The sequence below is a fragment of the Sinocyclocheilus rhinocerous genome, unplaced genomic scaffold (genome assembly GCF_001515625.1).
Source record: "Sinocyclocheilus rhinocerous isolate Xijiao unplaced genomic scaffold, SAMN03320098_v1.1 scaffold85, whole genome shotgun sequence".
Taxonomy (NCBI): Eukaryota; Metazoa; Chordata; class Actinopteri; order Cypriniformes; family Cyprinidae; genus Sinocyclocheilus; species Sinocyclocheilus rhinocerous.
In genome coordinates this window covers 1,151,672-1,176,726 of record NW_015649998.1, presented here as the reverse complement: position 1 = coordinate 1,176,726, position 25,055 = coordinate 1,151,672, and the positions used below count along the sequence as shown (strand labels likewise).

Here is a 25,055-nt window from a genome sequence, read left to right as displayed (position 1 = left end):
CAACATCATTTAGCAACTTTTAGCAACAAATCAACCTTCCTTTAGCAACTTCCCCTGAAAATTAGTTGGCAACACTGTTTCCACATAGTGACATAGACATGTGGGGGCGTGTTAGAACGAGGCGTTTTAGGTAGGCGTGGCTGACTCTTAACTTTTATAAAGAAAATCTCTTTGGATTTGAGACTTTAGTCTTTGCAACTTTACAAATCTTCTTTATGCACCAAGAGCTTGTAACACTCCAAAGAGAAAGGAAAACTTGAAATCGCATCATATGACCCCTTTAAACAGTTGGACTGAATGATTCCTGCAAGGTCAGCAAAAACCCTTCTGTATATGGTAGGATATGTATTGTATGCTAGTACAATCAATATGCCGAACATTTTGTGTGAGTCTGTGTGTGTAGGAAAACCTCCACCTTTGGCCTTAGACATATTTATGAAGCGCAGAGGATGCAGGCACTGTCTGTGACTTCTTGTTATGAGTTGCTCTTACTATTTGGCGTGTTTATGTTATATTTTCACCATCTTAAATATAAATTAGAGCCTTGTCTGCCAAGCCATAATATTTCTGCACATGAAGGAACGTGCATTTCATTCTGACGGTCATCCTGTTTGGACAGAAAGGGCTATTTTGGGAGAGACCTGCACAAATGAAGTTTAGCTTGAGGGTAAACACTACTTGGAGACATATTGATGATTTGTTAACATTGCAGGGTCTCTGAGATGTCAGCCCTCGAGGTAGATGCTCATGTTGGACGACAAGAGAAAGGGTTATGTAAGATCAGGATACACACCGTGTGGATGATGCGCTGAAATGCCTGAAAATGTTTTTTATGTTGCAGCAAAGACCGATTGTGAGCATTGTGATGAGGACATCTCGAGTCAGTGCTGCTTTCTTTTCTTTTTATTCATGAAAATGACTAAAACCTTCATAACCTACCTCTCCGACAGTTTGACATGGCCTATTGTGTGTTTGAGAGCACTATCAAGTGTAACTCGTAAAATAATGCGAGTAATTTTTCAAGAGAGACAGAGGGATCAGGAAAACAATAGAAATGGCTAGAAAGCGAGTGCGTCTCCTCCTTTCCTGTGTTCGGCGGGCAGCAGCGGGATCAGAAGACTTTCTATTGTGTTTCTCGCTGCTCTTTTCAAATGCTTACAACAAAAATATCGCACTGCTTTTACAAAAATCTGTTTACATTGTGACATGGTAATATATTGGTTACTTCTGAACAATGCATGTTAACTATGTTACATGACATTTTAATGTATGTTTTTATGTTTATATGTACATTTTTGAAAATTTGGTTAAAATGGGGTCTTTCTGCAGCTTGACACACTTTAGCATTGACTAAAATTAATAAATATGATATGATGAAATCTTGACAACATTTTAAAGAACATTTTTGACTGAAACATGAAAAACTGAAACTGTGTAAAAATGAAAACTTCAAATATTTCAAATAATCATTGCTTTTGTTACAGCAACAATTTGGCAAGCACAGTTTTCCATTTTCTTCTCTTCATCGGCTCCCATGAGACCTCTGTCCCACTCAGTTTCACACTAGTTTCTGTCAATGGTTCGAAGTAGGGCTGTGCGATTAATCGAAATCATCATAAAATCGCGATTTGAGCGTGCGCGATTTCTAAATCGCTTTATAGCACGATTTTCCGTGCCCCCGACTGCCCCGCAGTATGCTATCCGAACCAATCAGAATGCAGCGCGCCTAAATGTGCTTCTGCACCGCATACACATACTGTATACGCACTGCAGACGGAGTCAGTGTGAACTTGGCGCAACAAATCTAGTTCAACAATTGAGGCAAGGCCACAAAGAGCTCTATGACCAATGCATGGCAAAAAAATCCTGGACACTGGATTTTATTTTTATTTTTTTCTGCCATATGTCTATTCTAGAGACATTTTGTTACACCTTTACTTAGTGATTATTTTGCCTTATGTCTGTTCTAGAGACATGCTACAGCTTTTTGATAAAGCTCTAATTGGTTTTCTTTTGGAAATATGTTTCAAATTCACACTGAATGCATTTATGACTGTAAAGCATGTCTGTGTGTGTCGTGATGAATCGAAATCGCAAAATTGATCAAAGAAATCGCGATAGGTTTTTTTTGTCCATATCGCACAGCCCTAGTTCGAAGGCTTGCTTTGGGTCTGACTCTGTTCAGTAATTGTTTTTCTTTGATATTGGATCTTCAGCTTTGGCTGTGATGCATTATTGGCCTGTATGTATGGGACAATTTGGATTTGTAGGAATTGTGTAGACAAAGATCAACCAAAATCTGATCTGCCTTTCAGAGACCAACCCATAGAAGCTTTTATTCTGCTGAGCAGTTTGTTTTCTCTCGGAAGTCTTGTTGGTGGACCGTTTCCACATTGTGTCTCTAGAGGAAATTACCTTAAAGTTCAGTTCCAGTGGCCTTTTCTCTAGGACTATGCTAGAATATCAATCCATCTCCAATCCCAACTGTGTTTCCTTGCACATTTCTATCTTAATTACTTGATGTTAGTGTTTTTTTTTTTTTATAGTAATGCTATAGGTGACACACAAAGGGTTCTAGAGTATGACCTCAAACTCCAGAGATGAAATAAAAACAATCACTCGAGTCCACATGGGAGTTTGTTGTGACACAACATGACTGTGCTTAGCATAGAACCAAACTCTTATATTTAGAACATTTGGTAATTATCTTTGAGTGAGAGTAGGCAAAAAAAAAAAAAACGTATAAGGAAATACACCCTGTTGGCACATATATTGTGTTTCCTTCATCTGGTGAATGCTTATTTGGGGATTTAGCTGTGCTGCAATGCCCTACATCACTGTTTGTATATTAGTATGAATTCATTATTAACACAGAACGTTACTGAAGACATGGGGCTGGACATTTAATGATTTTTGTAGCATTATTTTTAAATGCATTATTTAGTAGTTATTGGTGTTAATAAAAATTATTATTGGTTGACCTTTTCTCTAAATGATTAGGTATAAAGGTTATATCATGTTCTAGATTGTAGCTTTGTTACAGGTTTATAAATAACTTCATATTTTCCTCTAACCTCCACTTATCATGCTCATCTTTATGCCAAAAGCAGCCATAATTTAGTTTAGCTTTTTTCCTCTTCTCTTTCTCACAGGGTTAATTCACTTGTGTCCAAAATGTGAACTAAGACCCATGTCTTCAATGATTCAAACTCAAAATCACAGATCTAGATGTGAAACATACACACTCTCCTCTTAAAAGAGCACATAGTAGAGTTCATCCTCAGGGCTGTATGTAACTGCCTCGACATGAAGCAAAGCCTTTCACGGCATCAGAGACACTATGAAGGCCATATTCTCCAGAATGCTCAAATTAAACTATGCAGCCAAGTGTATTGAAATCATGTGGCTTGAAGGGTTAAAGAAAGAATACAAATTTCATTATGCATATAAATGCATGTTACAGATCTTACTGGGATCAATCCATTAATATGTTTCTTTTTAACTTTATTGTGTGCATTATATTTAAGCAAAATACCATCTGGTGAAAATCACCCTGATCACCACATTTTTTTCTCTCAATAACCTGAACGTACTCCTGAACCTACATCACAATACAGAAAAGATCTGTTGCTACTTCTGTTTTATTGTGACTTTAAAACTAGATTTGTCATTACATTTATGAAGGGCAAGTAACTGGTACAAATGTATTTCGCTTGATGAAATTACGCGATTGCAAGACACCTATATTATTTGAATGCTTAAGGTTTCATGACGTCACATCAAAGAATTTAAAATAGGAGTTTGGTGACTCTTAGTCCATATACCTGTAGCTTTGATGACTTTTAAACTAATTCAATTCAAGTTTCAGGGCTTGAAATTAACTTTTTTACTTGGTAGCACTGGTGCTCCCAACTTCAAAAAGTTAGGAGCACCAGCAAAAATTTAGGAGCACTCACCAAAATAATATTACCAAGGGGCAACATGTATATCGAAAATAGCAGAGGACCTAGGACAGATCCTTGTGGCACTCCATATTTTACTGGTGATAATTGAGATGACTCCCCATTTAAATGAACAAAATGAAAGCGATCGGACAGGTAGGATCTAAACCATCTTAAAGCCTGCCCTTGAATAAACTAAGATCTAACCTGAAACTGAATTGGTGAATTGTGTGCTCATGGTCATCCTTGTTTACACATTTATTATCTCACTAAACTTAATTTTCTCTCTCTCTCTCCGACTGCTCTTTTTTCCATTCATGTATCATTATCTGAGTTGTATGTTTACAAGTAGGGCTGAACGATTTTGGAAAATAATCTAATTGCGATTTGTTTTTACCAATATTGCGATTGCGATTTAATATGCAATTATTTTTAAAGCTCTTTATGAGCTATAAATCATTGTATAGTATGACCAACACACTATAGATTAAACATAAATGTTCTTTTCTGTAGGCCAGGCCTATATGTTACGATGAAATTAGGTGATGCATGAATTGATATGAATGACATTTTTATTTAACAACTACAATCACAGTAGTATATTGACTGATTTGTTGAACTTCCAACCTTGTAAGCATGTAATAATTATGACAACATAAAGCACTGACAAATAAGCCTGATGTAAACATGAATATGAAAGTCAGTAACAAATCACACAAACTAAAGTAGACTGCAGAAATATAAAAACACGATCTTCAAGTGGACCCCGCCTCTTTCCTCTGGCGTGTCACGTGACCGAGTGTAATCGCAGTCTCTGCGATTGAAAAATCGTGTTTTTTTCATATCGCGATATTATCGCAAATGCAATTAACCGTTCAGCCCTATTTACAAAGACGCCTCCTCCAAATCCTTAACTTTCAACAGTTTTTACAGTAACCAGAATCATTTATAAAACTAGCTAGATTGTGAATTGCATTATCAGTGTAACATCCTCATGACCATCCTGGTCTGCCCCTGCTTCCTCTCAATGTTGTCCGACCTGTTTGACCCTCATTCATGTGCCTGTAATCAGCAGTACAGTTAAACGTAGGTTCAGAGTTGATTTTAAGGTGAAGTGTGTAATTCACATGCCTCAAAATAACAGGTGAACATATGAGTGGTTTAGGCAGTTTTTGTTATTTTGTCATTTATGCGACTTTCTCAAAAGCACAGCAGTGAGGGACATATCACCCTTGTGTGAGTTAGCATCACCCTTGTGCCTTTGACAACAACCCTAATAGGATTTTTTCATTGGATTTTGAATTACTGCAGAAAGTAAGCTCGGTGACCAACAAAAGTTTATGATTCTTAAACGTTTTGTTTATCATGGTTATCTACACAAATGAACACAACGTTCATGAATTTTGAAGCCTAATTATATTCATCAGAAGTACACCAAGTTAACCATAATCACATGACTTCAGTGTCACCACCTAGCCTCTGACAACTGTCTTTATTAAAAAAAAAAAACTAGGGAGTAGATGAGTTCACTTGTGTTAAGCAGTGGTGGAAAGAGTACTGAAAAAATATACTCAAGTAAAAGTACCATTACCTTCCAAAAAATGTAGTGTGAGTAGAGTAAAAGTACTTGTCCAAAAAACTACTTGAGTAAGAGTAAAAGAGTAGCCTATTTTAAAGTACTCATGAGTAGTGAGTACTGAGCTGTGGATTCTAGCCCCTCATAATAAACGCAGAACAGTGCAAATACAAACACCATTAGAAACTCATAGTTCAGCATCACACACCATGATATGGGTTAAAATGAGAGCCCATTTCTCTCCAAAACGGTGCCAGTTTTAGCGTTTTGCAATGAAGAAATAAGAATAACTAAACTTGATCATTTATGTTACTTTTTTAACATAAATGCACATTGTTCTAGAAGGATGGCATACCTTTAACACATTTACTCGAATTGTTATGCTGATAATACAATTTGTAAGGAAAAATGCATTAAATAGCAAAGTATTTCTGGGGAAACTTTTTCAAAGGAAAACACACACACACACGCATGTCTCTTTGCTGAGCCGGGAATTTACCGAACGTGGCACTTGCGGGAGTTAACACTGTATGCAGTAGATAGGCATGCATATATACAAATCATTTAGTAAGCAGAAATCCGAAATTTACCTTAACATATTAAGTTCGAGGAAAGTGCGACTGATTTGATGCTTGAAGAATGCGCTTCCAGCAGCCATGATAAACAGTTGCCGGTTAAAGTTTTCTATGCACAATTTGATTTGACGAAAGTCACGAGACCTATTACTATCTATCCAATCAGGTTGATGGATAAAAATGAAATTAAAATAAGCATGTAACAACTACAAACGGAGGAAAATAGCGGAGTAAAAGTACCGATACATCACTTAAAATGTACTCCAGTAAAAGTACACAATTTTTAAACTACTCAAAAAAAAGTGCAATTACTGATAAAAACTACTTAATTACTGTAACGTGAGTATTTGTAATTCGTTACTTCACACCCCTGGTGTTAAGTGATTGTTTAATGCTCCCAACAGCCTCTGTAGTCCCATTTAGTCACTTTTCTTTAGCAACCACATTTTTCAAGCCAAATACAAGCTCTAAAAATCACAAGGTGGATGTATTTTTTCATAGAATAAAATTTGAAAATATCTTGAGCTTGCGTTAACCACAGACCTTATTTCAGACATTTAACCCAAAACCCATTCAAAAGACCCTTTGACTTTGGGAAAATGAAACCGGCTTACAGAAATACATTCCTGCAGCGAGCTATTGTCTGCCAAGAGACTCAAAGAAACCTCCTGGTGGCCATCGTTTCACCTCTCCTCCTTTGCCATTAGGTGAATCCTTCTCCTTCCTCTTAAACCATGGAGAATTAGTTCTTCCTCTACTTTGTACAATTCTTGAAGCCATGTTTGTGTAAGAGGTCACCCTACATTCCCGCGTGGCAGTAAAAGAGTGCTCTTATGTGTAGAAGGGCGGGAAAAGAAACAGAAGGAAGGTTTGTTTAGCAGCGGCGCTCGGAGAGCCAGAGTCCCTGCAGCCATGTTTGCCAAAGCCCTGTAATATTATTTTGTCCTCCTGAAATAGGCGTCATGTTGCCCATCATGTTAGGCCAGCACCATGAACACTAATCTCCCAGTTTTGAACACGGCACAGATGTGGTTTGTTTATTGTTCAGTCCTGTGTGGAGTTTGTTTGATCTTGTTGTTTTTTCACTTTTACTGCTTACGGATCCGTTCACTACTAATGCAGAAAACAACAGGAGCAGCAGAGGCATGTGTCAAAATACATTTATGGTAAATCAAGCAAATTGAGAAAATTGAACATTTTCTAGACAGTTATTTTTAAGAGCACAGTTCTCCAATGGGTAAGAAAAACAGATTCATGTATATTGTTTAGTCTGTCCTGATGAAGTTCCGAAATGTTTTCACCAGCGTCTGACTCTGTTTTGTTTCTGTGGTATTATCTCAATCAGTGAATCTGAGGTTTTCTAGATTTCTAGAAAATTTCCATCCATCTTTCAATTCCAACTAAACTTGAACGTTAAAATTAAATTTAATAATTTGAATATTCAATATTAGAAGGCATTAGGACACAATGGCTTCTGTGAAGTAACGAAGCCTCTTTTCTTTGCGACATGATTATGGGTAAGTTACATTTGTATTCTTGTGCCCTTTGTAGGAGTGAGAAACGGTATGTGGAGAAATACTGGAAAGAGGTGCGGGTCGGAGACTTCATTCGTCTGCGCTGCAATGAGATTCTGCCGGCGGATGTTCTGCTGCTCAGCAGCAGCGACCCTGACCGCCTGTGTCACATTGAGACGGCCACACTGGATGGTGAAACCAACCTCAAGCAGAGGCAGGTGGTGCGCAGCTTTATCGACCTGGTGAGTGTTCAGGACTGTGGTGTGTTTGTTGTGAAATCCCATAAGTTGAGTAAAGAACTGAATAGAAGCATGCTGGTGTCAAGAACAGTTAATGTGATAGTGTGTGTATTCAGATGGTCTGTGCTTGCCCACTGAGATAACTTTAGTCATTTCACACCACTCACCAAAGTCAAATATTCATTTCCCTCACTGCTGCTCACCCTTTATGTGTTGCGTCTCAAGATGTCAATAAGAGAGTTGATCTGAACAGTTTGACAACAAAAACCGAATGTTAAAGAGTGGTGTAGCCAAAAAATAGTGAATCTCGGAAAAAGTTCCTTCTGCTATTGCTTCATACAAAAATATTAGTTAATAAATCTTGTGCCCTATATATTCAGAGTCTTCCAAAATCATAAAAAGATGAGGAATAGACTGAAATTTTGCAACATGAGATTGGTGACAGGCTTTCCATTTTTGGGTGAAATGTCCATTAATAATTTAATTTAAAATATTTATATGTTCAGATCCCAAATCTGTTTTTCATTTGCAGGACTGTGAGTTTGACCCATTAAAATACAACAGTGTTATTGAATGTGAGAAGCCCAACAATGACCTCAACAGATTTCGTGGATACATGTAAGTATAATGCATTTATGTATTTTAAGTGCATTTACATTATTGCTTCATTTATGGCCCAACCTAATCATGATTAATGGCATTAATCATTATTAATTCCAATGAAATTTCATAGCTCTTCACTCTAAAATCTTCACTTGATTAAATCGCTGTATTGTGAATTAGTTTGACCCTGTATGTATAGCTAATAACGTAATATCCCATCTGGAAATGTGTACGCCTTCTTTATATTCAATGATCTTCATTTCTATAAACCATTTAAACAAAACAGATCTTTCCACTGTTTTGTTTTGCCGGCAGTGATTAAAATTCCATTAGCTGCCGAGATTCAAATAACGGGATGAATGGTTATTTTGTGACCCACATAGATCCAGTTTAATATTTTTAATGGAGAGGCAGTGTGTATTTCTCTTACTCCAGCATTATTCTGGTGACTTTTCAACCCTGTTATTCTACCTAATTATTGTACTGTACCTTATACCATCTCTCACCAGCAGCGTTCTCTGCTGGAGTACTATAGGAATGGGTCTTTGTTTGTAAGTGTTAGGGTTGGAAGATGGAAGGAGGCTATAAATTATGCTGCCATGCTGCTGCCGAAGTATGAAGAATGTTTTTTCCACCTTTGTTGTAAGCTGGTGTGTTTAGATGCAACATGTATTTTCTAAGGGCCAGAGGGTAAAAATGTGTGATCCTTGCTTATATTATTATTCATATTATTGACCGTAACAATAATTGATGCCATATTTTACTAAGTGTTACTATAGACACTTTTCTAAATATATCAACAAAAATACAGTAATACAGTACAGTACAATACAGTAACAATTTCCCCTCACCACTGTTTCTAACGTCTCCTTGCTATATCAGTAAATATTAGGACTGCCCCCTAATAGTCAACTAATCGTTCACTTACGCTCGCTCACTTTTGAAATACTCCCTCATTTTTGGTCACACAGATAAGAGTAATACAGCTTACGAATCTGTAAAGACTCGAACGCGCTTTTGTAAAATAATGGAAGCAAACAGGATGCGCTTTCTGCCGTCTCGGTTTCTGTGAACTTGAGCGCAAAACTCAAGTGTATGCTTGCCTTACAGACAGCAAAATAAATGTAACTAATCCGTTACGGTTACTAAGAAAAAACGTGTAATTAAATTACAGTTACTTATGAAAATGTTAACGATTACAAAGGGGATTACATTTGAATATTTACACACATCCACATACAGATTTAATTGATTTCTTTCCCAAATTCCACTGACTACTCTGAGACATACGGCCCTATAATTTTCGCGATGCGGAGAACACAGATTGGTTCGTAGAATCCAGTCATAAAAACGGAATTCCTATAGCCTAACGTGGACGGAATATGATGCCACATTTTGGACGAATAAATCAAAAGCAGGTCAGTACACTTGAATCAAAACGCGATATGGACTAGTGTCTGTGAATATTAAGCCGCAAAAAGACAATATCATTCGATAATTAAATCTCTAATAAATCATGAATCGGTTAGTCGTGACTGGCAATGCTTCGGCGTGCACACTCTCCGCGCTTCCGCCAAACGGTTTGGATCGGAGTAATCAATGCGAGAGTGAGAATGGAGTGGACTGTGGAAGCGCACAGGTGGAGCAGAGAAGCAAAACTAGGCCTACTGTTCAGGGTTTCAAGTGCAGGTCAGTTCCATCTGTAAATATGCTATTGTAGTTTTGTCTTTGTTTACTTAGCTAAGCAGCAGTAGCCCATTGCTCATCAGTCATCACTCAAAATACTGTATGAAGGACATCATTATTATCTATTGTAATGTTACAGTAGTAATTTAGCAGACAAAAGATCATGTTATAATAGGTTTAGGGGAGCTAGGGCAGACAAGGTAATTGAAAAAGTTACACTACTATTACATTTTAAATAGGGTAACTTGTAATCTGTAGCCTATTACATTTCCAAAGTAACCTTCCCAACACTGACTACTGCAGAGATGACGAGTCAGTGTCGCCGAGTTCATCTCTTAAACCAAGAACAAAGAAGGCACTAGGCCTAGTTTATCAGTGAATTATTAAAATGTTAATGCAGCCTCCTTACTGTTTTTCCCTGACACATTTATAATCATTAGCTTCTGCGCTTAATGCTTAAAATGAACGACTACTAGTCGACCTAGTAAATATACACATTTTTATGACAATAAAATCCATGAAATAAAAGTAATTATATAGTCTTTGTTCTCCCTGTATGTACTTTTATATTTCAGTAGATGCGTGTTATTAAAAAGACATGAAGTTATGTTCCCTGGGTTATGCATTTACACTGTTACAATTATATTTCTTCTCTTTTTAAAGCATTATTTTAATGTACAATTCTATAAATTTAACAAAAAAGTACAAAGCTGAAAGATAAAATCATTATCTTTTCAAAAAGTAAACTCTTCAAGGATAAGTTTTCTGTTGTTTTATTTTATTTATTTAAGTTGTGTTATGATTTAGAGTAGGGGACAGTCTTAGTATTGGTCAATTACCAAGCTATATTATATGCCATATGATAATTGAAAGTGGATATTTATAGAAGTAGCATCATTAAAATTCTAAGAAGCACCTTCTAATTTCTTGATCTTTAAGGTTTGTAATGTCAAATTACATTCTAAAACTGTCAGTCATTTTACTATCAAGCCAGTATCTGACAGTATAGGTAAATTTATCTGATGGGATATTTAAAATCCTACAAAATCTTCTTTAAATCACTTTATCAAACTGGAAAATGCCCCCGTTTCATAGAGTGGTGCCAGGAATCCTAGTATTCTCACTTTTTAAAAAGGCTTGTTAATCTGGTATTTAGACTTTCAAAGTGTGAATTAAGGTTGTACTGTTTATTTTGCAGTCTTAAATGGTGGCTAACGCATACAGGTCAAAGGCTTGAGCATACATAATATATTTGAGCAGACTGCTGTAGCAGTAGTAAAACAACTGGGCTGTGTAGGTTGAAGTATATCTCCTGTGTTTAGATGAAAACCTGCTGCACATGGTATGGTAATGACAAGCAGGCCAGTGAGTCAGCTGACAGGAGCCAGAAGGATTATGACATTTATTTCCCTGGATGATGGAGAACAGATGCTTCTGGTGGGGTGCCAGCATTTTTTTTTTGTCAAAGTGGCTTACCGGAGCAAAAGGGGGTACATAATGCACGGTGGGCGCCCAGGACTGTGTCTTGTTGGAGCGACAGCTTATTGCATTAAGATATCATCCCAGCTGGCGAATATGTGCAGTGCAGGCTAAGGAGATGATACCTGGAGGGCATGGGCATGTTGTTTTGGTCCAGTCACCTTAATGGTAAATATTATGTAACTAATATGCCCTTTTGAAGTGGAGTCAAAAATATCGTCATTTTGAGCAAATGGGTGACCAAGCAGAATTGTATTTACGAGTAGGAAACTTGGAATGATGTTGCAAGTTAGTTTAATTTTACATGCTGTCATTTTCATCATTTTTAATTCAGTTACAGTTATTTGGGCTTCTTGTTCACAATATAATTCTTTTGTTTTGTTTAGGCAACTTCTGTGTTATGTGTCTTGAATGTGTGACATATATCATAATAACGAATGCCTGACTCTGAGATACAAGTTTCCCAGGCGCACTTGAAGGCAGCTTATTTACTCTGGTGCAGCAGAAAAAATGACATTGCTTACTGACTGATGATACCACACAAACATGTACATTAGCAGCTAATCTGAGCTGTGACGTGACAGGCAGCAGACAATAAACAACATTTCTGCCAATTACACACTTTTAAAACGTTCATTCATCCATAAATGAAAATGTACTCATCTCCCATGTTGCTACAAATCTGTATGACTTGATGACTTTCTTTCTTCTGTGGAACTGAATAGAAGATATTTCAAAGAATCGTGAATGTTGGCCCCAGTGACTTGCATTTTATGGACAAAAAGAAAAAATTATATATCACAAATTTATACATAAGGTGTATATATATAAAATGTTATTAAAATGTTATAGCAAGTTTCTTGTAATCACCAGGGTTGTTTATTTGTTTAAAAATACAGTAGAAACAGTAATGTTGCGAAAAATACAACTGTTCTCCATTTTAATATATAAAAAATTCTAAATATTGTTAAAAAGTCAGCTTTAACAAAAGAACAAACGTATTGTCCGCACACTGATATAACCCCCCCCCCCAATATTACTCCGATCACTAATGTGGGTGCGTAATGATCTAGAAGTTTTTCCAACGTAAGCAAGACCACATGGACAACGAATAAGGTAAATCACATGTGTAGATTAACAATTAATTGTACCACTTATCAATATATTACGACCAGTGTGTGGATGGCTAAAAGATTTACATTTATATGTAGAAGTACACTGGGCACAATTGCCGCATATATAATTACCAGGAGGAAGAGTAAGAGTGACAGGTTTCACTACACTAAACGGAAACTCCGATCTTACAAGCATGTCACGCAGGTTACTTTGACGTTTAAAAACCAAACGGGGGCCATCCTTGAAAATATGAGACAATTTAGAATCGCTGGAAATAATATGCCAATGCCTGTATAGAACCTTACAAAATTCTGCACCCAATGCTGAATACCTAACCAAACAAATAGGGCCATTGCCTGATTGTGTTTCATTACCTGTAGCACGTAGGCACTGTGTTTGAGATGTATCATCAAATTTCCTCTTAGGTTCTTCTATCCATTCCCTACGATAACCTCGATGTAGAAATCTTGAAGCCAAATCAGCGGACCATCGAGAGTAAGACTCTTCAGTGCTACGCACATGCTTAAACTGGCTAATAGGCAGGCTTTTAATCAGAGGTTTTGGAAACTATCACCTCTTAAAATCGTGTTTCGATCCGTTGGTTTGCGATACAATTCAGTTTGAAGTTTACCTTCAGAAATGTGTACCTTTACATCAAGAAAACTGATACTCTCTGTGTCACACTCCATAGTGAACTTCAAGTGTTCAGTTCTAGAGTTGAGAATTCAAAAACAGCAACAATTCAGCGGGTGTAGAATTCGTTATCATAAAGATGTCATTAATGTACCATTTATAAAACATTATCTTAGGTAAAAAAGAATTTGATTCATTTAAAATTAACTCATTTTCAAATACACCCATATACAAGCAGGCATAATTTAATGCCATTTTACTGCCCATTGCTGTTCCCTTCACTTGTACATAATAATCATTTTGAAAACAAAAGTAATTATTAGTCAAAACAATATTTATAAGATCCAGCAAACATGCCGTACTAGGTTTCACTCCATTCTGTCTTTGTTTTAGAAACCGTTCCACCGCCCATAAGCCATCCTCATGAGGGATGTTAGTATATAAACTCTGAACATCTAGTGTAGCGAGAAGAACAGCATCGACAGAAAAATCAACCGCATACAATGATTCAATAAAATCCATAGAATCTCTTACATAGAATGGCAACATAGGTACAAACGGTTTAATGAAGTAATCCACAAAAGAGGAAATATTCTCAGTAAGACTACCAATACCACTCACAATGGCGACCCTTCAAAGGGGTATCCACACCCTTGTGAACCTTAGGCAATGTATATATCAAAGGTGTAACCGGAAAATCAACTTTAAGAAATTCATATTCATTTTTGCTGAATTCTCAGTTTTCAAAATGTTGCTGTAACTTGGAATGAACATAAGTTTTCAATTTACTAGTAGGGTCAGCAGGTAAACGTTCATAAAAAAATTATCATCTAGTTGTCTCCTAATTTCCTTCTCATAATCTGTAGCTCGTTGAAGCACTATAGCCCCTCCCTTATCGGCAGGGCGCACAACCACATCAGTGTCTCTTTTAAAGGAACACTCCACTATTTTTGAAAATAGGCTCATTTTCCAACTCCCCTAGAGTTAAACAGTTGAGTTTTACCGTTTTCGAATCCATTCAGCCGATCTCCGGGTCTGGCGTTAGCACTTTTAGCTGTAACTTAGCATAGATCATTGAATCTGATTAGACCGTTAGCATCTCGCTAGCTGGGGACTATTTTCAGGCGCTGGAAAAATATAGAAACTCTTTGGTCAAAAATGACCAAAGAGTTTCGATATTTTTCCTATTTCAAACTTGACTCTTCTGTAGTTACATCGTGTACCAAGACCGACGGAAAATGAAAAGTTGCTATTTTCTAGGCCGATATGGCTAGGAACTATACTCTACATTCCAGCGTAATAATCAAGGAACTTTGCTGCAGTACCATGGGTGCAGCAGGCACAATGATATTACGCAGCGCCTGAAAATAGTCCCCAGCACAGAAGAGTCAAGTTTTAAATAGGAAAAATATATTAACTCTTTGGTCTTTTTTGAGCGATATGCTAACGGTCTAATCAGATTCAGTGGTCTATGCTAAGCTACAGCGAAAAGTGCTACCGCCAGACCCGGAGATCGGCTGAATGGATTCGAAAACGGTAAAACTCAACTGTTTAACTCTAGGGGAGTTGGAAAATGAGCCTATTTTCAAAAATAGTGGAGTGTTCCTTTAAGATCAAATAAAGCATCCCTCTCTGCTTTTGATAAATTATTATATGCTTTATATTGTCTCTTTTTTTTTTTTTTTTTAGCAAAGTCTTAACATCAGCTTCAACAAGCCTGCAGTAAGTATCCAAAGATGCGTTCCTGTTACGCGGTGGGATAAAGGTTGACTTCCTTTTAAAAGGAAGATGAATACTGGACGAATCAGGAGTGACACTGTGCTGTACAGTAACAGAAGGTGCATCATCAGACAGAGTAGATATTTCAGTTGTACCAAAGAATTCCCTCAGTCTCAGGGATCTAAAAAACTTTTGAAAGTCAATTATAGTGTCAAAGTCATTAGCCTCAGTGGTAGGAATAAAATAAAGTACTTTGCTAAGAGCAGCAATGCAAAAACTAGGAAGTGACTTATCTGAGAAATTCATAGCCATTTCCTCTGATTGCTCCTCGTCAGTCGTGGAGGAAGCGAAGAACCTCTTTCGTTTACCCCTTCTACATCTTTTCTTGAACTTCTTGCCTTCCAATCCGTACCATGCACTTCCGCCCGAGTGCGGTTTAAAAAACCCAAGCTTTTCCGCCATCGACCAGCAGCATCAGAGTCAGAGTCGCCCGATGTTGAAGAGACCCATAACCTATTCTCCCCAGGCTGTCAGCGTCCAGGGGGGACCTCAAAGGTGGCTCGACTACAATGAGAAGTCTGTGAATCTGGTTTTCCATCCCTCCAAAAATAAATCCTTCCTTGCTGATAGTCATCATTGTTCCTTGGAAACTTCCTCCGTTTAGTCGCTTTAATCACAGTGGAGAGTTCTGCCCATTGTCGGTCAAGATCTTTTTTCAGTTCTGTTAACTTTTGTTGACGATTTCACCAAGTTGTAACTCCAATGTTTTCGACTCCTGACGTGTTGACTCAAGTTGTTTCGTAGTCTCCTTAATCACCAGCGCCATAAGATCAAACGAACATTTGTTTAGTATCTCGCACCAGCGAGTACAAAACTCAGAGTCCTCCAAACCAAAAGTCAGCTTTGCCATCACAGGAACAAACTACATTTTAAAATCTGCTGAAGCGGAAAAGTTATTTTAAATTGTAATAATATTTCACAATATTAACTGTTTTACTGTGTTTTTAAATATAAGAAATATATAATAAAAGCCTTTGTGAGGATAGGAGATTTTTTCTCTTTTCAATTTTGAGTGAACTATGCTTGTACGAGCACCCTAAAAAACTGAAATATGATTTAGTATTTGCAGTTTATATCTTGATTACAATACATTTTATTCCATCATAATACATAAATTATATTTAAATGACCTAAGAGAAAGATGCTTTTTGCAGGCATATGATATACAGTTATTACATTTACCATAAAGGCCTAACTGGACCATATTGCCTAGCCATACTTTGACACTTTTGTCCAAGCTAACAAATAGGCAAATGGCTCTGAGCTAAACCAGAACTGTGATTGACAGCATGGGGTGTACATACAGCTAATATATCAGGTCTGGGTATGAACCAGGGCCAAGCTCAAAGTTAAATGCACTACTATGGAATAAAAAACACAAAAACTTGCCGGAGGCCTTGTCAGATAATTGACAAAGGAAAAGTTCAGCAACAGCAAACAGCTTTTTAACTAACAGATGTAATCCTGAATTTAGCACTGGGATTAGTGCTTGCTTTAAAGCTTATTGAGCTCCTCCACAGGTTGTTTAGCATTCAGCGCTCATTCAGCACGAATTAATTTGCATATGACGCCATTTTTATCAGGAAGTTTAGCCCTGGGGCCTTTTGAACCTTTTCCCGTTGTTGGAATCACACGCAACATTCAGATCGGAGGTCTCGTTGAATTTAAGATTTCATTCCCCGCCACTCCTTCGCTCTCATTTATCATGAGAATCTTTTTACTTTGCTCAATTCTTTTATGACACGGCTTTGGGGTTTTACAAAAAGTGCTGCAGTGAACGTGAGATCCAGTTGGCCGCAGGGCTTTACCTGTGTACAGAGCCGTTTTACTGAGGTCATGGCTTTACTATTGATTTTGTGCTGTGAAAGAGGGATCCTGAGGGAAACCCTGTGGACTGTCAAATATGATGGATCGATGTCGTCAACAACAAGGGACGCAGAATTATGTGGATATCCCTTGGCAATATCCACATCACACGGTTATTGTTAGCTTCCAGTGTAATGAAGTTCTAGCAAATGAGGAATTCAGATTCAGATTATGTATAATCCTCATAGATATGTTGTGTTACAAGTGTGATAAATGAAACCTGCATGGTGTATATGACAGAATCCATCGCAGTGGGAGGAGAGACGGCCTTTACAAAGACAATCTGCTGCTCAGGGGCTGCACCATCCGCAACACAGAGGAGGCTGTAGGAATCGTCATCTATGCCGGTACGCTGCTTCATTCCAAACCAGGACTGGAAAAGTCCACTACAGTAGTTTAATTTTACATGCTGTCCACTAAAGTGTCATTTCCACCACATTTCAAATGATGTATTACGTCAAACATATAGATCTTAGATCATAGATCTTTTATTTTAGTAACTTCATCACCATCACAAAAAAGTGCAATTTTTTTTTATTATTTTTTTATTTTAAATATTTACACTCTATGCATAATTGGGAAATGATGCTGTTTTATTGGACATTACATACTTTTAAATATTCTATTAAACATTTAATTTACCTTCTTTTTTTTCTATACACGCATCTCATCAAGTATGCAGTTTACTGGCTAATTTGTTACAAGTACACTAACTTTTGATTAATTTATGGATTGTGAAAGAAATAAAAACTGTTGGACAATTATAATTTGTGTTAAATCATTTTCACACAATATCTAAATTATATCTTTAGTATGTAATTTTTATTTATTTTTTCCCCATATTTTAATATTTTTTACATTTTTCACATTTTTATATTTAAATGTCACCAAGAATTAAAAAAAAACTTTACAAATAGCATTTAGAAGGAATCAAAAAGGTATGGTAACTACTTAGTATTAAGACAAACACAAAGAACAAAATTGCAAATTTTGTGTGATTTGTGATTTTCATGTTTACATAGAAATTGTTTGATGACTGGTCATCTGACTGGTGCAGCTCATGTTATTTTTACAAAAAGTGAGTGTTTTGCTTTACACTGATTCCTAGGTCATGAAACAAAAGCAATGCTGAACAACAACGGTCCTCGTTATAAACGCAGCAAACTGGAGCGGCAGATGAACGTAGATGTGTTCTGGTGTGTCATCATCCTTCTGGTCATGTGCCTCTTTTCCGCCATCGGTACGTAAAACTTGTCAGTTTTTCTTCCAAGTTATTATTGCTGTCATAACTGAAATGTTTGTGAGGTGTGCATATAATGGCTATTTTAAAATGTCATATGTGGCTCATCCAAACTATCCATATACTATTACTTACTATTGTGTTAGTTACCGTTTTAAGTTTTTTTTTTCTTTTTTTCGTTGTTGTTGTAAAGTGTTACGTAATGTGAAGCTGTTTTGCAGATTCATCTGTTATGAATAATCTTATCTTTTGCATCAAGTCCCAAATTAAAACCAAAAAATAATCAAACAAGATGAAGTTAAAGTATTTAATTAAGCATGTGGAAATGTTTATTTCAGACAATCTTGTTATTTTAATATATACATCATTTTTAATTCCCTTTTCAGCAAAAGATTTATATTTTTATGCTTTTTACCACAATAAAAATACATCTTCAGTGATTGATTGAATGTATCTGATTTGAGGAAGCATTTTAGAGGAAGCAGTGATTTTTATTTTATTTTTTGGTTTAATTCAACATTTTTAGATTCCTTGAACATCTCCAGTGAAAGAAAAAAAAAACAAGATTCCATTTTACCATGCCTTATACAGTCAAGTGTTTGTCTCTGAAACCTCCTCTAGGACATGGCCTGTGGATGTTCCAGTATGGAGATAAGAGGCCTGTCTTTGACGTCCTGAGCCCAGAAGGAACAGACTTATCTCCAGTGGTCTCAGCCATTTATCTCTTCCTGACCATGATAATAGTTTTGCAGGTGAATAGCAAGTGGTGAAAGGGGATTGTTACCATGTGCTTCAGATTAACATTGATGCTCCGTATGTAGAAGAAATCTAATTAATTATTTTAGATTTAAAGTCACCATGCAGTTAAATAATGACTCTGTTTTAATTTTGGATTAACGTTTCCTTTAATTCCCATTTGGTTTGTAGGCTCAGCGGTAGTTGAAATGATGACCCTGCATGAACCTACAACAAACCTCTCTACTTCTCTTTTTCTCTGGTGCAGGTGCTGATCCCAATCTCGCTCTTCGTTTCCATTGAAATAGTGAAGATATGCCAGGTGTACTTTATTCATCAGGACATGGAGCTGTACGATGAGGAAACAGACTCTCACCTCCAGTGCAGGGCTCTGAACATCACAGAAGACCTGGGCCAGATGCAGTACATTTTCTCTGATAAGACCGGCACGCTCACAGAAAACAAGATGGTGTTTCGCCGTTGTACTGTGGCAGGAGTCGAGTACTCGCATGATGCCAATGGTTAGGATTCTCAGCATCTGCAGTGCTAAAACAAGGGCCAGTGTAGTTCTTTGCACACCATTAATTCTCTGTAAATGAGCAATATGTTGTATAAATAATAGGGCTGTCAATCATGTTAAATATTAATAGAGTTAATTACATGTTATGTCAATTAATGTAATTAATCATAGTTATTACAATTAATGGCATATATCAAAAAGCCCCCAAATTAAGATCATTCAAATACATGTAGCAGTATTAAGTCACACTTTATTTCAGGGACCAATTCTCACTATTACCTAACTATTAACTATGACTTTTGTCTCAATAAATTCTCATTTATAGTTAGTAAGGTAGTTGTTAACTTTAGATATGGGGTAAATTATGGTCATACAGAATAAGGCATTAATATGTTTTATAAGTACTTATAAACAGCCAATACACTAGTAATACGCATGCTAATAAGCAACCAATTAGTAGTGAGAATTGGTCCCTTAACTAAAGTGTTACCCACAATTATTTTTTAAAAAGAAATTAATACTTTTATCCAGCAAGGATGAATTGTAAATTAAACAAAATTAAGAGACATTATAATGTTACAAATTGCTATTCCAATAAATGCTGTACTTTTAAACTTTACAATTGTTAAAGATTCCTGGAAAGATAGATTGCCGTTTCCACAAAAATATTAACTGTTTTTAACATTGATAGTAATAAGAAATGTTTTTATTAAGCACCAAAACAACATATTAGAAAGACTGGAGTAATGGCTGCTGAAAATTCAGCTGTGCCATTACAGGAATAAAAAAATTTAAAAATCATATTAGAATAGAAAACCGTAATTTTAATTGTAATCAAATTTCAAAATATTATAGTTTTTGATCAAATAAATGCAGCCTTGGTGAGCATAAAATACTACTTTTAAAAATTACTTTAAAAATTAAATTATTAAAAAAAAACATTTAAACTTTTTAAACGTGCGTGTGTGTGTGTATATATAGATTTGATTGATTGATTGATTGATTGATTGAATGAATGAATGAATGAATGAATATGTAGTTCACTTCGTCTATAGCCTGTACCCCAGTAAGGCAGCTCAGGTTAAAGACTAGCATGAGGAAAAAGTGCCAGAAGCCTTAGGTCTTCAATGTACAGCCCAGATGTTTCAAAGAGTGTCTTTCCCACAGCAAGGAGGCTTGCTATGTACCAGGAAATGGATTCAGAGGAGGAGGACTGTACATCTCATGGTGGAACTCTCCCACGGCGGGACAGCGTCACCAGCCACCAGAGTGGAAAAGTGGTGTTGCGATCACAGAGCACTAAATCTCACCGTCGCACCGGGAGCAGAGCCGAAGCCAAACGGGCCAGCATTCTGTCCAAACACACTGCCTTCAGCAGTCCCATGGTTAGAAAACGTATCTTCTCCACCTTAAGCTGTACATGTATCGCTCACTATCCCAATGCTTAATGATATTTGCTCTTTTATTTTATTGGTTTGACAGGAAAAGGACATTACTCCAGATCCCCAGCTCATGGATAAAGTCAATGAGTGCAGCAGTCAGATGGAGTTCATGCGTTTTCACAGTCAGTCCCTGAACCAGATCCCCCCTGACCTGTGTGACGTCTTTGACTTTTTCATTGCTCTCACTATCTGCAACACTGTGGTTGTGTCCTCACCCAATCAACCCCGGCAGAAGGTAAGCAGACCGACCACCAGGAATTAACTGAAACTGACATTCGCAACCTGCTTTACGTCAGTAATGTGACGCAATTCGGGACATTCCGTTGAGAAGAAGTCAGTGCAGAAAGTAAATAGTCAGTTTTATAGTCATTTCAATCCTGGTGGCTTTTTTGTCAGGTATCATGCTTCACTAACAGCTGTTGATATCGGTTTAAGATTGAGATTTGTTTTAATCTCAGGACAACTGAAGTGTCTCATGTCAGATTTTGATCACACAAATTTCTTAATGTCTTGTGTGTGGGCTGTGGTGTTTTTTTTGGCCGCAGTTAACTTCCTTTGGTGGTTTTCTGCTGTGTAGAGTTGGAGCAACTTCCTGTTTCTGTGTAAAAGATGTTTATGGTCTATCCTTCAAATGTGTAATGTTGCCCTCTACTAATTTATGGCATGAGATGCCCTCAAAATCCACCTTTTCTGGAGCCATTCCAGCATTCGCGTATGACCTGCATACTTCTACAAGTGTGTATGTAAGATCTGGCAGATACTGCGATCAAAGACTTGTCCTCCCTTCATAATACAAGTCTGATCTTGAGCTGAGTGATTTGCATTTGGTGTTTGATTAAATTGATGGCTGCTTAAAGTTCTGCCATATTTCATTGCATTAACTTGCAGTTTCTCTATTACGATTTTTTTAATTAATCCTCACTTCTGAGAGCGATTATTTGTGCATAAATTAATGTCGTAAATTAATTTAAATTTGTTAAACACAATCTTAATGAAATCTTTAATCAATAAATATATAAATAAGCTTGAATTAAAATGTAATGTATCAAACCAAGTAGCATCTACAAACAGTTTAATAGCTCTTATTAGAAGTAATTTCAATTTTCTTAAACCATTTTTGCGATTATTTTTAACCATTTGGTCTCAAGGTGATTATTAGTGGATTCCGTTCACACTAGTGCTATTTTAGTGTCTAGTTGATATAATATTATAGTTTTTGTTAATAATTTGAATTCAATTTTATTTTGAGAGCGATTATTTGTGCATAAATTAATGTCGTAAATTAATTTAAATTTGTTAAACACAATCTTAATGAAATCTTTAATCAATAAATATATAAATAAGCTTGAATTAAAATGTAATGTATCAAACCAAGTAGCATCTACAAACAGTTTAATAGCTCTTATTAGAAGTAATTTCAATTTTCTTAAACCATTTTTGCGATTATTTTTAACCATTTGGTCTCAAGGTGATTATTAGTGGATTCCGTTCACACCAGTGCTATTTTAGTGTCTAGTTGATATAATATAGTTTTTGTTAATAATTTGAATTCAATTTTATTTTTGTGTTCTGGTTTAATGTTAATTTTAGTTAATAGTTTTGGTCATTTTGATCTCGTGTTTGTGTATTTTTGTCATTTTTATTTTTTTGCAGTTGTTTTTAAATACGTCTATATGGTTTTTATTCATTTTTATTTCAGTTTTAGTTTAAATGAAAATGAGAAATTGCCTTGTAAAGTAGCTAAAATACATTTTGTATTTTATTTCGGTTACCATTTATTTTATTTCAAGTGTTTTCTTATGGTTTTAGTTTGAGTTAACTTTAATAATCCTGGTTCACACAGGCACCTTCATATATTCTTGTAGTTAAAAAAGAATAATTCATTAATTAATAATTAAGTAAACTATGTTTTTTTAGTCTTGTGAATCTTTCATTTAAAATAAACGCCTCTTGGTTCGATATTTTATTTGAGTTCAGAATGCAGTATGCTTAAGTATTCAAAAACTTCTTGAGGTCATTGTATGTGCGGTTAAAAACATTTGCCTTACCATCTATTATGGAATGGTTTACAAATCATCCTCCCAGTTGGCTGCAGTATTAAATGCACACAAATATTTAAGGAGTTTTGTTTTGACAAATGTTCCTTGGATCTTATCAAGGTGCGTCGCTACGAGTTGAAGTCTCCAGTGAAGACCATCGAGGACTTCATCAAGCGCTTCACTCCGAGCCGCTTGACCTCTGGCTCCAACAACAGCAGCTCCTCCAGTCTAGCCACCAACCGCTCGTCCTCCCATAAAGTGGGCTGCAGCATGCTGTCCACCCCCTCGGCCGAGAGCACGCTCACAAAGCTGAACGAGGAGAAGCGTCCAGAGCATGACCTGCAGCATGCCTTCAGCCCCGGCCCACCCAACTTTGATAAAACAAAAGCTTTGGCTCAGGATGAATGCGAGCTCAGATATGAGGCAGAGTCACCGGACGAGGCAGCGTTGGTTTATGCAGCCCGGGCCTATAAGTGTGCTCTTGTCGGCCGTTTACCGGATCAGGTGAACGTGGAGCTTCCACACTTGGGCAAGCTGAGCTTCGAGCTTCTGCACACACTGGGGTTTGATTCCACAAGAAAAAGGATGTCAGTGGTGGTAAAACACCCGCTGACTGAGCAAATCACAGTTTACACCAAGGGTGCCGATTCAGTCATCATGGATTTGATCAGACCAGCCACAGGTATGCTAACATTGATGAGCACATTGTTCCCACACTTTATTTCTAGGGTTCAACATTTTAGCTGCTCTGATGCATAATACGGATGCATTGCAGTGTATATTCAAAATATGAAGTTTACATGCTTATAGTGATGCAGGTTTGAGTCTGGCTCGTGTCATGTCCCAATCCCAATGCCCCTTTCTCTCCCTCCATTTCATATACGTGTTAATATATGTATATGTACATGTATTATCGTTCAAAAGATTGTGCTTCATGGAGTCGGTAAGATGCATTTATTTGATCAAAAAGTTTGTGAAATATTATGTAAAATACAATTAAATATTATAAATATAATATAATTCTATAATTTAGAATAACAGAATTTTTAACAGCAATTAAACTAGTCTTCAAGGTCTCGTGATCCTTCAGAAATCATTCTAATATGCTAATTTAGTGCTTAAGTCAAGATACAGTTGAGATTGTAGATAGAGTGTCAATGGTCCATTTGAGAGATAGGTGGCGGTAATGCACGTATAAGTCTGCAATCCACCGTAAAGCAAGAAGAAGACGCCTCACGCCCGGCTGAAGAAGACGCGAACGCACTCAGGACAGTTCAGACATTCAGTTTTTATTAATATCAATGTTGAAAACAGTTGTGCTGCTTAATATTTTTGTGGGGGAAAAAATGTATACTTTTTTTTTTTTTTACTTTAGGATTCGAAGATGAAATAAATAACTTAAAGGGGTAGTTCACCCAAAAATGAAAATTTGATGTTTTGTTTGTGTATGTTTTTTTTTTACTCTCAAAGCCATGATTACCCATTCACCTCCATTATAAGACTGACAGACTGCAACAGTTTGTGTTAAAAATCTTCGTTTGTGTTCTACAGAAGAAACAAAGTCACCTACATCTTGGATGCCCTGGGGGTAAGCAGATAAACATCAAATTTTCATTTTTGGGTGAACTATCCCTTTAATACATGCTTTTATTGCCACTTTTGATCAATTTAATGCATCCTTTTCTTAATAAAAGTATCCAGTATTTCTTTAAAAATAAAAGTAGTTTATAACTGCCTCGAGTGGTGCATTTTTTTTTCATTAATTCACCTACCCATTATCAATTATTTCTTTATTATTTTTACAGATATAACAAAAACAGCATAACTCATAACATCTTGTTGAAAAGTTCGTCTTATCGAAAGTTTGAAGCTGCATTTCTGACAGGTTTGCTCCCATCCATCTTGTAGCTTCTAAAAGACACTTTCTATGAATTTCACCATCTATGATTTCAACTGTCTAACTTTTTGAATTATTCTTTTATTTTTTAATGGCTCTCCTCTTTTATATTTGGAATTCAGATTAACAAACGCCTGGCATGCTGCCAAACCTTCCCCCTTATGAAATGAATCAA

The 25,055-nt window shown here is 36.5% G+C and overlaps 1 protein-coding gene across 1 annotated transcript in view; it reads left to right on the top strand.

Annotated features, from left to right (window-relative positions):
• The window catches only part of atp10a (ATPase phospholipid transporting 10A), a 57,594-nt gene that overhangs the window by 11,381 nt on the left and 21,158 nt on the right, over window positions 1-25,055 (top strand). Inside the window, exons 2-10 of the mRNA XM_016516008.1 lie at window positions 7,644-7,848; window positions 8,378-8,463; window positions 17,248-17,354; window positions 18,116-18,247; window positions 18,869-18,999; window positions 19,251-19,503; window positions 20,670-20,887; window positions 20,985-21,179; window positions 23,104-23,665. Coding sequence (XP_016371494.1) covers window positions 7,644-7,848; window positions 8,378-8,463; window positions 17,248-17,354; window positions 18,116-18,247; window positions 18,869-18,999; window positions 19,251-19,503; window positions 20,670-20,887; window positions 20,985-21,179; window positions 23,104-23,665 — 1,889 coding nt within the window. The remainder of the gene's footprint in view (window positions 1-7,643; window positions 7,849-8,377; window positions 8,464-17,247; window positions 17,355-18,115; window positions 18,248-18,868; window positions 19,000-19,250; window positions 19,504-20,669; window positions 20,888-20,984; window positions 21,180-23,103; window positions 23,666-25,055) is intronic.